The sequence below is a fragment of the Harmonia axyridis genome, chromosome 2 (genome assembly GCF_914767665.1).
Source record: "Harmonia axyridis chromosome 2, icHarAxyr1.1, whole genome shotgun sequence".
NCBI classification, from domain to species: Eukaryota; Metazoa; Arthropoda; class Insecta; order Coleoptera; family Coccinellidae; genus Harmonia; species Harmonia axyridis.
The window spans coordinates 40,735,095-40,748,741 of record NC_059502.1 but is presented as its reverse complement, the minus strand read 5'-3'; the positions used below and the strand labels follow the sequence as shown (position 1 = coordinate 40,748,741).

Here is a 13,647-nt window from a genome sequence, read left to right as displayed (position 1 = left end):
ATTGCTGCTGTAACCACAAATGCACGACTGACTTCTGTTGTTGATTTCATTTGTTTGTTATTTCCTTCTATGTTGCTCATTCTAACACATTTCATCGTATTGCACAGGGACGAAAGCTTGACACACGTGTCTAAGGAAACCACTTTGGTATAAGGGACTGTTCTTATTCTCTTTTTTTGTTTAATCGACAATTATCCAAGTAGGCCATTCCACATTGTTGATTATCTTGGACTCGGATGTCACGAAGGTAGCTATAATCTCCCACGTGGTAAGGTCAATTGCTGCTGTAACCACAAATGCACGACTGACTTCTAATGTTGATTTCATTTGTTTGTTATTTCCTTCAATGTTTCTCATTCTAACACTTCTCATCGTAGTGCACAGGGACGAAAGCTTGACACACGTGTCTAAGGAAACCACTTTGGTATAAGGGACTGTTCTTATTCCCTTCTTTTTGTTCAATCAACAATTATCCAAGTAAGCCATTCCACATTGTTGATTTTCTTGGACTCGGATGTCACGCAGGTAGCTATAAGCTCCCACGTGGTAAGGTCAATTGCTGCTGTAACCACAAATGCACGACTGACTTCTGTTGTTGATTTCATTTGTTTGTTATTTCCTTCAATGTTTCTCATTCTAACACTTCTCATCGTATTGCACAGGGACGAAAGCTTGACACACGTGTCTAAGGAAACAACTTTGGTATAAGGGACTGTTCTTATTTTTTTTTTTGTTCAATCAACAATTATCCAAGTAGGCTATTCCACATTGTTGATTTTCTTGGACTCGGATGTCACGCAGGTAGCTATAATCTCCCACGTGGTAAGGTCAATTGCTGCTGTAACCACAAATGCACGACTGACTTCTAATGTTGATTTCATTTGTTTGTTATTTCCTTCAATTTTTCTCATTCTAACACTTCTCATCTTATTGCACAGGGACGAAAGCTTGGCACACGTGTCTAAGGAAACCACTTTGGTATGAGGGACTGTTTTTATTCCCTTCTTTTTGTTCAATCAACAATTATCCAAGTAAGCCATTCCACATTGTTGATTTTCTTGGACTCGAATGTCACGCAGGTAGCTATTGTCTCCCACGTGGTAAGGTCAATTGCTGCTGTAACCACAAATGCACGACTGACTTCTGTTGTTGATTTCATTTGTTTGTTATTTCCTTCTATGTTTCTCATTCTAACACATTTCATCGTATTGCACAGGGACGAAAGCTTGACACACGTGTCTAAGGAAACCACTTTGGTATAAGGGACTGTTCTTATTCAGTTTTTTTGTTTAATCAACAATTATCCAAGTAGGCCATTCCACATTGTTGATTATCTTGGACTCGGATGTCACGAAGGTAGCTATAATCTCCCACGTGGTAAGGTCAATTGCTGCTGTAACCACAAATGCACGACTGACTTCTAATGTTGATTTCATTTGTTTGTTATTTCCTTCAATGTTTCTCATTCTAACACTTCTCATCGTATTGCACAGGGACGAAAGCTTGACACACGTGTCTAAGGAAACCACTTTGGTATAAGGGACTGTTCTTATTCCCTTCTTTTTGTTCAATCAAAAATTATCCAAGTGAGCAATTACACATTGTTGATTTTCTTGGACTCGAATGTCACGCAGGTAGCTATAATCTCCCACGTGGTAAGGTCAATTGCTGCTGTAACCACAAATGCACGACTGACTTCTGTTGTTGATTTCATTTGTTTGTTATTTCCTTCTATGTTTCTCATTCTAACACTTTTCATCGTATTGCACAGGGACGAAAGCTTGACACGCGTGTCTAAGGAAACCACTTTGGTATAAGGGACTGTTCTTATTCCCTTCGTTTTGTTTAATGAACAATTATCCGAGTAAGCCATTCCACATTGTTGATTATCTTGGACTCGGATGTCACGCAGGTAGCTATAATCTCCCACGTGGTAAGGTCAATTGCTGCTGTAACCACAAATGCACGACTGACTTCTAATGTTGATTTCATTTGTTTGTTATTTCCTTCAATGTTTCTCATTCTAACACTTCTCATCGTATTGCACAGGGACGAAAGCTTGACACACGTGTCTAAGGAAACCACTTTGGTATAAGGGACTGTTCTTATTCCCTTCTTTTTGTTTAATGAACAATTATCCGAGTAAGCCATTCCACATTGTTGATTATCTTGGACTCGGATGTCACGCAGGTAGCTATAATCTCCCACGTGGTAAGGTCAATTGCTGCTGTAACCACAAATGCACGACTGACTTCTAATGTTGATTTCATTTTGTTATTTCCTTCAATGTTTCTCATTCTAACACTTTTCATCGTATTGCACAGGGACGAAAGCTTGACACGCGTGTCTAAGGAAACCACTTTGGTATAAGGGACTGTTCTTATTCCCTTCGTTTTGTTTAATGAACAATTATCCAAGTAAGCCATTCCACATTGTTGATTTTCTTGGACTCGGATGTCACGCAGGTAGCTATAATCTCCCACGTGGTAAGGTCAATTGCTGCTGTAACCACAAATGCACGACTGACTTCTGTTGTTGATTTCATTTGTTTGTTATTTCCTTCTATGTTTCTCATTCTAACACTTTTCATCGTATTGCACAGGAACGAAAGCTTGACACAGGTGTCTAAGGAAACCACTTTGGTATGAGGGACTGTTCTTATTCCCTTCTTTTTGTTTAATGAACAATTATGCAAGTAAGCCATTCCACATTGTTGATTTTCTTGGACTTGGATGTCACGCAGGTAGCTATAATCTCCAACGTGGTAAGGTCAATTGCTGCTGTAACCACAAATGCACGACTGACTTCTGTTGTTGATTTCATTTGTTTGTTATTTCCTTCTATGTTTCTCATTCTAACACTTTTCATCGTATTGCACAGGAACGAAAGCTTGAAACAGGTGTCTAAGGAAACCACTTTGGTATAAGGGACTGTTCTTATCCCCTTCTTTTTGTTTAATGAACAATTATCCAAGTAAGCCATTCCACATTGTTGATTATCTTGGACTCGGATGTCACGCAGGTAGCTATAATCTCCCACGTGGTAAGGTCAATTGCTGCTGTAACCACAAATGCACGACTGACTTCTAATGTTGATTTAATTTGTTTGTTATTTCCTTCAATGTTTCTCATTCTAACACTTTTCATCGTATTGCACAGGGACGAAAGCTTGACACGCGTGTCTAAAGAAACCACTTTGGTATAAGGGACTCTTCTTATTCCCTTCGTTTTGTTTAATGAACAATTATCCAAGTAAGCCATTCCACATTGTTGATTTTCTTGGACTCGGATGTCACGCAGGTAGCTATAATCTCCCACGTGGTAAGGTCAATTGCTGCTGTAACCACAAATGCACGACTGACTTCTGTTGTTGATTTCATTTGTTTGTTATTTCCTTCTATGTTTCTCATTCTAACACTTTTCATCGTATTGCACAGGAACGAAAGCTTGACACAGGTGTCTAAGGAAACCACTTTGGTATGAGGGACTGTTCTTATTCCCTTCTTTTTGTTTAATGAACAATTATCCAAGTAAGCCATTCCACATTGTTGATTTTCTTGGACTCGGATGTCACGCAGGTAGCTATAATCTCCCACGTGGTAAGGTCAATTGCTGCTGTAACCACAAATGCACGACTGACTTCTGTTGTTGATTTCATTTGTTTGTTATTTCCTTCTATGTTTCTCATTCTAACACTTTTCATCGTATTGCACAGGAACGAAAGCTTGACACAGGTGTCTAAGGAAACCACTTTGGTATAAGGGACTGTTCTTATTCCCTTCTTTTTGTTTAATGAACAATTATCCGAGTAAGCCATTCCACATTGTTGATTATCTTGGACTCGGATGTCACGCAGGTAGCTATAATCTCCCACGTGGTAAGGTCAATTGCTGCTGTAACCACAAATGCACGACTGACTTCTAATGTTGATTTCATTTTGTTATTTCCTTCAATGTTTCTCATTCTAACACTTTTCATCGTATTGCACAGGGACGAAAGCTTGACACGCGTGTCTAAGGAAACCACTTTGGTATAAGGGACTGTTCTTATTCCCTTCGTTTTGTTTAATGAACAATTATCCAAGTAAGCCATTCCACATTGTTGATTTTCTTGGACTCGGATGTCACGCAGGTAGCTATAATCTCCCACGTGGTAAGGTCAATTGCTGCTGTAACCACAAATGCACGACTGACTTCTGTTGTTGATTTCATTTGTTTGTTATTTCCTTCTATGTTTCTCATTCTAACACTTTTCATCGTATTGCACAGGAACGAAAGCTTGACACAGGTGTCTAAGGAAACCACTTTGGTATGAGGGACTGTTCTTATTCCCTTCTTTTTGTTTAATGAACAATTATCCAAGTAAGCCATTCCACATTGTTGATTTTCTTGGACTCGGATGTCACGCAGGTAGCTATAATCTCCCACGTGGTAAGGTCAATTGCTGCTGTAACCACAAATGCACGACTGACTTCTGTTGTTGATTTCATTTGTTTGTTATTTCCTTCTATGTTTCTCATTCTAACACTTTTCATCGTATTGCACAGGAACGAAAGCTTGACACAGGTGTCTAAGGAAACCACTTTGGTATAAGGGACTGTTCTTATTCCCTTCTTTTTGTTTAATGAACAATTATCCAAGTAAGCCATTCCACATTGTTGATTATCTTGGACTCGGATGTCACGCAGGTAGCTATAATCTCCCACGTGGTAAGGTCAATTGCTGCTGTAACCACAAATGCACGACTGACTTCTGTTGTTGATTTCATTTGTTTGTTATTTCCTTCTATGTTTCTCATTCTAACACTTTTCATCGTATTGCACAGGGACGAAAGCTTGACACGCGTGTCTAAGGAAACCACTTTGGTATAAGGGACTGTTCTTGTTCCCTTCGTTTTGTTTAATGAACAATTATTTATTTATTTATTTATTTATTTATTTATTCATAAATACATCCAACAGGCCAAGGCCCAATTACAGGTGTATGCAATAATACAAAAAGAAATCACAATAGTACATCGCCGTTGATAAAGCAGATAAAAAAAATAAGGTAACATGCAGTCTTAGAATAATGAAAATAAAAAAAAAACATACATATACAATGAATCATCTATGTCGGTTAGTTCCTCAACGTGTGGTTCAATGATCTCCTGAATTGAGATAATGAAAGAAAAAATATGTCAACATTCCTTAGATTGTTATAACTTCTGCACATTGTTGTTAGCGGACAGAAAAAGTGATGATATGAATTTGGTACATCAATATGAAATGTTGTGTGTGATCTAGAAGTGAAACGAGGAACATTAAATTGCAATGAGGAGAGCAAAGCCATTGAATCTACTTGATTGTGCACGATTTTGTAAAGAAATATCAAATCATTTATCTCACGGACCTTTCTAAGCGAAGCGAACTCAAACTCATTCAAAAGTGATTCATAACTGTGGTTTCTATCTGGATAAGAACCATGTTTCATGAAATAAAGGAATTTTATGAATTTTTTCTGCACCCTCTCAATACAATCGATGTATTTTTTATGACAAGGATTCCATACTACACTACAATATGTAAGTTTACTTCTAACAAGTGCCTGATAAATGGTTGAGATCGCTTTCAACGAAGAAAATTCCTTACAATTGCGTATTAGAAAACCCAGAGTTTTCATGGCACTAGAAGTTATATTTTTTATATGAGACGAGAAAGTTAGTTTCTGATCAAAAAGAATACCCAAATCTCTCGCCTCAGTTACTCTCGTCAAATTCAAGTTACTGATTTTGTAGTGGAAAGTAATTGGTGTCAGTTTCCTCGTAAACGTCATTGTTTTACACTTCTCTATATTCAGAGGCAATTCGTTCTCAACACACCATCTAGATAGCCTATTGAGGTCGTCAACTTATGTGAACAAATGATACCCAAAATGTCATTAATGAACAAAATAAACAAGAGTGGTCCCAAATTGGATCCCTGCGGAACGCCTGAAGTCGCGGTGAATGAAAATGACCTCAATCCTTCATATTCAACATAGTATTCCCTATTGGTCAAGAAGGACTCAAGGAGTGATACAAGAACATTCGATAAGCCAAATTTGAACAACTTCCTAAGTAATCGTTTATGTGATACACGATCAAAAGCCTTGCTGAAGTCTGTGTAGACTACATCAATCTGATTCCTTGAGTCCAGGGATTTCGATACATGTTGTGTAAATACAGAGAGATTTGATACTGTACTGCGAGATCTGACAAAACCATGCTGAAATTCGGAAATTGATGTTCGTACGTGCTCGAAAATTATATCAGACAAAATAATCTCTATTAATTTGGAAAAAACTGATATCAGGGCAATAGGTCTATAATTAACGATCTCTGATTTCTTACCGGACTTCAGAATGGGACATATACGCGAAACTTTCCAGATGTTCGGGAAAGTGCCGGAGGTGATCATAAGATTATACAGCATACGCAATGGCTGAACGAATAGTTGAATATGAGATTTAACAATGTTAACCGGGACATCGTCCGGACCAATAGTGAACTTATTTTTTAGTTTTTTTGATGCCGTTATAATCATATCCTCAGAAATCAAACCTATATTCAATACCGGACCTAAGTTGAAAGATTCTACAAATGGAGTGTTAGAATTCTGCGTATCATTGTCACAAACATAAACACTCTTGAAGTTAACTGCGAATGCATTTAGTATGTCCTTAGGTGTTTTCAATATTTTATCATTGAAGCACATGTGCCCAGGTAGTCGTGATATATTTCGTTTAGAATTAATATATTTCCAAAAATTACTAGGACTACTCTCCAAATCAGCTTGACACCTCAGTATAAAATCTCTATATGCCGATTCTATGTCAAGTTTAACAGATTTTCTGAAATATCTAAAGCGCTCACGATAAAAAATCAGCCTGTGTTTTCTATACATTTTCAGATAATGCTTTTTCACTTTTATTTTGTGAATCAAGTCCTTTGTGAACCATAATGGATATTTACGGGAGGAACATTTTTTCTTCGGAACACACTTTGCGATAACATCTTGAACGGTATTGTTGAAAACATCGCTAGCATCATGTACATTCCCAATATCACCCAAGAGCTGACCCCAGTCTGTACCACCGAGGAGTCGACAAAACTTTTCTACATCTAATTTTTTGAAGTCATACCGTTTAGCAGTAGAGGTGAAATTACTTGGTATGGCAGGACAGGATGAAACTCGCACAATAAGTCCAGGATGATGCGGGTCAACCGGCACTAATGGATCGTCATCACAAAGCACCTCACACGCGGTATCCTCCCGATAAACAACCAAATCTAAAAGTCTGTTATTGTGGTTTCGCACAACGTTACACTGTCTCAAATTACAAAAGTTCAGGAAGTTATCAAAACGAGCCGTACATCCCGTATGTGCAGCCCCCTCATAGACACTTAGAAGCTCCGGTATATTGAAGTCTCCAACAATAACCATATTGCCACCATCATATTTGTCCTCAATCAATTCAAACAGTTCATCATACCCGTTTACAGAAATTCCAGGGGGAATGTAAACCACCATAACGATTATCGGAATATGATTGGAACCAAAAAGTTTTACAGCCAAAATATCAACTTTATCTATGGAACAGTTTAACTCATATATCTCAGAATTGTACTCACAATCATCCACCGCCAGCAGAACTCCACCTCCCCGAGCTCCTGTATTACGATCCTTACGGTAAACCGAATAATTAGGCGGAAATAGTTCACCACTAGACACACTATCAGTCAACCAGCTCTCAGTAATGGCGATCACACTATGGCAATTAGATGTTAAATTTTTCATGAATGTATGCGTTTTAGTATTTAATCCCCTACAGTTTTGATAACAAATCTCAAGACCGTGGGTATTTACACCTGTATTTTGTCGCATGCTGGATGTACTTATAGGTTTTTTTTCTTAGTTATCGAAGGGTGCCCATTTCGAAACCTTATAATAATGTCATCTTCCCCATTTTGCTGACGTTCCATCAATTGCTGACGTAACAATGATAAGTAATTGCGCTGTTTAATTGTTTGATCTGGTCTAATGTATACATTTTTGAATCTTTCAATCCTCTGTAGCCTCTTATTACCCCTGATTAAAGTAAGTTTATCTGCATTGTTGGAAAGGGAAACTTTAATAGGTCGTGATTTTCCTCTAAGTCTTTTACCTAATCGATGCATTCGCTGGTTGGTGATTGCAAGATCAGGAACAATAGCAGAGACTATATCACATACAATTGAAGTTGGGTCGTCGACTTCCTCTGGTACCCCGAAAATAATAACATTATTTTCCCTGCGTTTAATTTCGTCGAATTCCTCAACAATATGAGCTGCATCTGGGAGATCCCCTGAAATATTCGATAAATTTCTTTCTAGACTTTCGATTTTATCATTCAGCGTTTTTATCTCCTTCGCATGATTCATCTTCATATCACTCATGTCCTTGTTCAATGCATCCATCTTCTTCTCGAGTATACCCAGTTTTTCACCCAAGATATTTATTATTCCAGATGACACCGAATCAACCAATGTTTTTACGAATTCCTGGTTTTGACAGATTTCCTTTATCATGGCATCGGCGGCGTTTCTCACATCATTGAACTGATCACGTGTTAGCGGCATTCTTACAGATATTAAATTAAAATTCAAAATTTTATCTCGATGAAAATATCCCACGAACACTCAAATGTTCAAGGAACAATTTTGAATAAATCTGATAGATTTCCGTACTATTAAAGGTGAATTATAACAAGAGATCAATATAACACGTCCGCATTCAACGACGACTATAATAAGGATTATCCAAGTAAGCCATTCCACATTGTTGATTTTCTTGGACTCGGATGTCACGCAGGTAGCTATAATCTCCCACGTGGTAAGGTCAATTGCTGCTGTAACCACAAATGCACGACTGACTTCTGTTGTTGATTTCATTTGTTTGTTATTTCCTTCTATGTTTCTCATTCTAACACTTTCCATCGTATTGCACAGGAACGAAAGCTTGACACAGGTGTCTAAGGAAACCACTTTGGTATAAGGGACTGTTCTTATTCCCTTCTTTTTGTTTAATGAACAATTATCCAAGTAAGCCATTCCACATTGTTGATTATCTTGGACTCGGATGTCACGCAGGTAGCTATAATCTCCCACGTGGTAAGGTCAATTGCTGCTGTAACCACAAATGCACGACTGACTTCTGTTGTTGATTTCATTTGTTTGTTATTTCCTTCTATGTTTCTCATTCTAACACTTTTCATCGTATTGCACAGGGACGAAAGCTTGACACGCGTGTCTAAGGAAACCACTTTGGTATAAGGGACTGTTCTTATTCAATTCTTTTTGTTTAATAAACAATTATCCAAGTAAGCCGTTCCACATTGTTGATTTTCTTGGACTCGGATGTCACGCAGGTAGCTATAATCTCCCACGTGGTAAGGTCAATTGCTGCTGTAACCACAAATGCACGACTGACTTCTGTTGTTGATTTCATTCGTTTGTTATTTTCTTCAATGTTTCTCATTCTAACACTTTTCATCGTATTGCACAGGGACGAAAGCTTGACACACGTGTCTATGGAAACCACATTCGTATAAGGGACTGTTCTTACTTCATTCTTTCTGTATAATGATCAATTATCCAAGTAAGCCATTCCACATTGTTGATTTTCTTGGACTCGGATGTCACGCAGGTAGCTATAATCTCCCACGTGGTAAGGTCAATTGCTGCTGTAACCACAAATGCACGACTGACTTCTAATGTTGATTTCATTTGTTTGTTATTTCCTTCAATGTTTCTCATTCTTACACTTTTCGTCGTATTGCACAGGGACGAAAGCTTGACACGCGTGTCTAAGGAAACCACATTGGTATAAGGGACTGTTCTTATTCCCTTCTTTCTGTATAATGATCAATTATCCAAGTGAGCCATTTCACATTGTTGATTTTCTTGGACTCGGATGACACGCAGGTAGCTATTATCTTTTACGTGGTAAGGTCAATTGCTGCTGTAACCACAAATGCACGACTGACTTCTGTTTTTGATTTCATTTGTTTGTTATTTCCCCTTATGTTTCTCATTCTAACATTTTTCATCGTATTGCACAGGGACGAAAGCTTTACACACGTGTCTGAGGAAACCACTTTGGTATAAGGGACTGTTCTTATTTTTTTTTTTTGTTTAATCAACAATTATCCAAGTAGGCCATTCCACATTGTTGATTTTCTTGGACTCGGATGTCACGCAGGTAGCTATAATCTCCCACGTGGTAAGGACAATTGCTGCTGTAACCACAAATGCACGACTGACTTCAGTTGTTGATTTCATTTTTTTGTTATTTCCTTCAATGTTTCTCATTCTAACACTTCACATCGTATTGCACAGGGACGAAAGCTTGACACACGTGTCTAAGGAAACCACTTCGGTATAAGGGACTGTTCTTATTCCCTTCTTTTTGTTTAATGAACAATTATCCAAGTAAGCCATTCCACATTGTTGATTTTCTTGGACTCGGATGTCACGCCGGTAGCTATAAGCTCCCACGTGGTAAGGTCAATTGCTGCTGTAACCACAAATGCACGACTGACTTCTGTTGTTGATTTCATTTGTTTGTTATTTCCTTCAATGTTTCTCATTCTAACACTTCTCATCGTATTGCACAGGGACGAAAGCTTGACAAACGTGTCTAAGGGAACAACTTTGGTATAAGGGACTGTTCTTATTTTTTTTTTTTGTTTAATCAACACTTATCCAAGTAGGCCATTCCACATTGTTGATTTTCTTGGACTCGGATGTCACGCAGGTAGCTATAAGCTCCCACGTGGTAAGGTCAATTGCTGCTGTAACCACAAATGCACGACTGACTTCTGTTGTTGATTTCATTTGTTTGTTATTTCCTTCAATGTTTCTCATTCTAACACTTCTCATCGTATTGCACAGGGACGAAAGCTTGACACACGTGTCTAAGGAAACCACTTTGGTATAAGGGACTGTTCTTATTTTTTTTTTGTTTAATCAACACTTATCCAAGTAGGCCATTCCACATTGTTGATTTTCTTGGACTCGGATGTCACGCAGGTAGCTTTAATCTCCCACGTGGTAAGGTCAATTGCTGCTGTAACCACAAATGCACGACTGACTTCTAATGTTGATTTCATTTGTTTGTTATTTCCTTCAATGTTTCTCATTCTAACACTTCTCATCTTATTCATCTTATTCATCTTATTCATCTTATTGCACTTTTCATCGTATTGCACCTGCGTGACATCCGAGTCCAAGAAAATCAACAATGTGGAATGGCTTACTTGGATAATTGATCATTATACAGAAAGAATGAAGTAAGAACAGTTCCTTATACCAAAGTGGTTTCCTTAGACACGTGTGTCAAGCTTTCGTCCCTGTGCAATACGATGAAAAGTGTTAGAATGAGAAACATTGAAGAAAATAACAAACGAATGAAATCAACAACAGAAGTCAGTCGTGCATTTGTGGTTACAGCAGCAATTGACCTCACCACGTGGGAGATTATAGCTACCGGCGTGACATCCGAGTCCAAGAAAATCAACAATGTGGAATGGCTTATTTGGATAATTGTTCATTAAACAAAAAGAAGGGAATAAGAACAGTCCCTTATACCAAAGTGGTTTCCTTAGACACGCGTGTCAAGCTTTCGTCTCTGTGCAATACGATGAAAAGTGTTAGAATGAGAAACATTGAAGAAAATAACAAACGAATGAAATCAACAACAGAAGTCAGTCGTGCATTTGTGGTTACAGCAGCAATTGACCTTACCACGTGGGAGATTACAGCTAACTGCGTGACATCCGAGTCCAAGAAAATGAACAATGTGGAACGGCTTACTTGGATAATTGTTCATTAAACAAAAAGAAGGAAATAAGTACAGTCCCTTATACCAAAGTGGTTTCCTCAGACACGTGTGTCAAGCTTTCGTCCCTGTGCAATACGATGAAAAATGTTAGAATGAGAAACATAAGGGGAAATAACAAACAAATGAAATCAAAAACAGAAGTCAGTCGTGCATTTGTGGTTACAGCAGCAATTGACCTTACCACGTAAAAGATAATAGCTACCTGCGTGTCATCCGAGTCCAAGAAAATCAACAATGTGGAATGGCTCACTTGGATAATTGATCATTATACAGAAAGAAGGGAATAAGAACAGTCCCTTATACGAATGTGGTTTCCATAGACACGTGTTTCAAGCTTTCGTCCCTGTGCAATACGATGAAAAGTGTTAGAATGAGAAACATTGAAGAAAATAACAAACGAATGAAATCAACAACAGAAGTCAGTCGTGCATTTGTGGTTACAGCAGCAATTGACCTTACCACGTGGGAGATTATAGCTACCTGCGTGACATCCGAGTCCAAGAAAATCAACAATGTGGAACGGCTTACTTGGATAATTGTTTATTAAACAAAAAGAATTGAATAAGAACAGTCCCTTATACCAAAGTGGTTTCCTTAGACACGCGTGTCAAGCTTTCGTCCCTGTGCAATACGATGAAAAGTGTTAGAATGAGAAACATAGAAGGAAATAACAAACAAATGAAATCAACAACAGAAGTCAGTCGTGCATTTGTGGTTACAGCAGCAATTGACCTTACCACGTGGGAGATTATAGCTACCTGCGTGACATCCGAGTCCAAGATAATCAACAATGTGGAATGGCTTACTTGGATAATTGTTCATTAAACAAAAAGAAGGGAATAAGAACAGTCCCTTATACCAAAGTGGTTTCCTTAGACACCTGTGTCAAGCTTTCGTTCCTGTGCAATACGTTGGAAAGTGTTAGAATGAGAAACATAGAAGGAAATAACAAACAAATGAAATCAACAACAGAAGTCAGTCGTGCATTTGTGGTTACAGCAGCAATTGACCTTACCACGTGGGAGATTATAGCTACCTGCGTGACATCCGAGTCCAAGAAAATCAACAATGTGGAATGGCTTACTTGGATAATTGTTCATTAAACAAAACGAAGGGAACAAGAACAGTCCCTTATACCAAAGTGGTTTCCTTAGACACGCGTGTCAAGCTTTCGTCCCTGTGCAATACGATGAAAAGTGTTAGAATGAGAAACATAGAAGGAAATAACAAACAAATGAAATCAACAACAGAAGTCAGTCGTGCATTTGTGGTTACAGCAGCAATTGACCTTACCACGTGGGAGATTATAGCTACCTGCGTGACATCCGAGTCCAAGAAAATCAACAATGTGGAATGGCTTACTTGGATAATTGTTCATTAAACAAAAAGAAGGGAATAAGAAGAGTCCCTTATACCAAAGTGGTTTCTTTAGACACGCGTGTCAAGCTTTCGTCCCTGTGCAATACGATGAAAAGTGTTAGAATGAGAAACATTGAAGGAAATAACAAACAAATGAAATCAACATTAGAAGTCAGTCGTGCATTTGTGGTTACAGCAGCAATTGACCTTACCACGTGGGAGATTATAGCTACCTGCGTGACATCCGAGTCCAAGAAAATCAACAATGTGGAATGGCTTACTTGGATAATTGTTCATTAAACAAAAAGAAGGGAATAAGAACAGTCCCTCATACCAAAGTGGTTTCCTTAGACACCTGTGTCAAGCTTTCGTTCCTGTGCAATACGATGA

At 38.3% G+C, this 13,647-nt stretch overlaps 1 protein-coding gene across 1 annotated transcript; it reads right to left on the bottom strand.

Annotated features, from left to right (window-relative positions):
- Nucleotides 1–5,832: 5,832 nt before the first annotated feature.
- On the bottom strand, nucleotides 5,833–7,902 carry LOC123673310. The gene has a single exon (XM_045607798.1). It carries the CDS (start codon nucleotides 7,900–7,902, stop codon nucleotides 5,833–5,835), a length of 2,070 nt encoding a protein of 689 aa, XP_045463754.1.
- Between the last annotated feature and the right edge of the window lie 5,745 nt (nucleotides 7,903–13,647).

What these genes read in the sequence shown, in the direction of transcription:
- LOC123673310 (XM_045607798.1), bottom strand. Translation starts at nt 7,902, where the DNA reads ATGCGACAAAATACAGGTGTAAATACCCACGGTCTTGAGATTTGTTAT.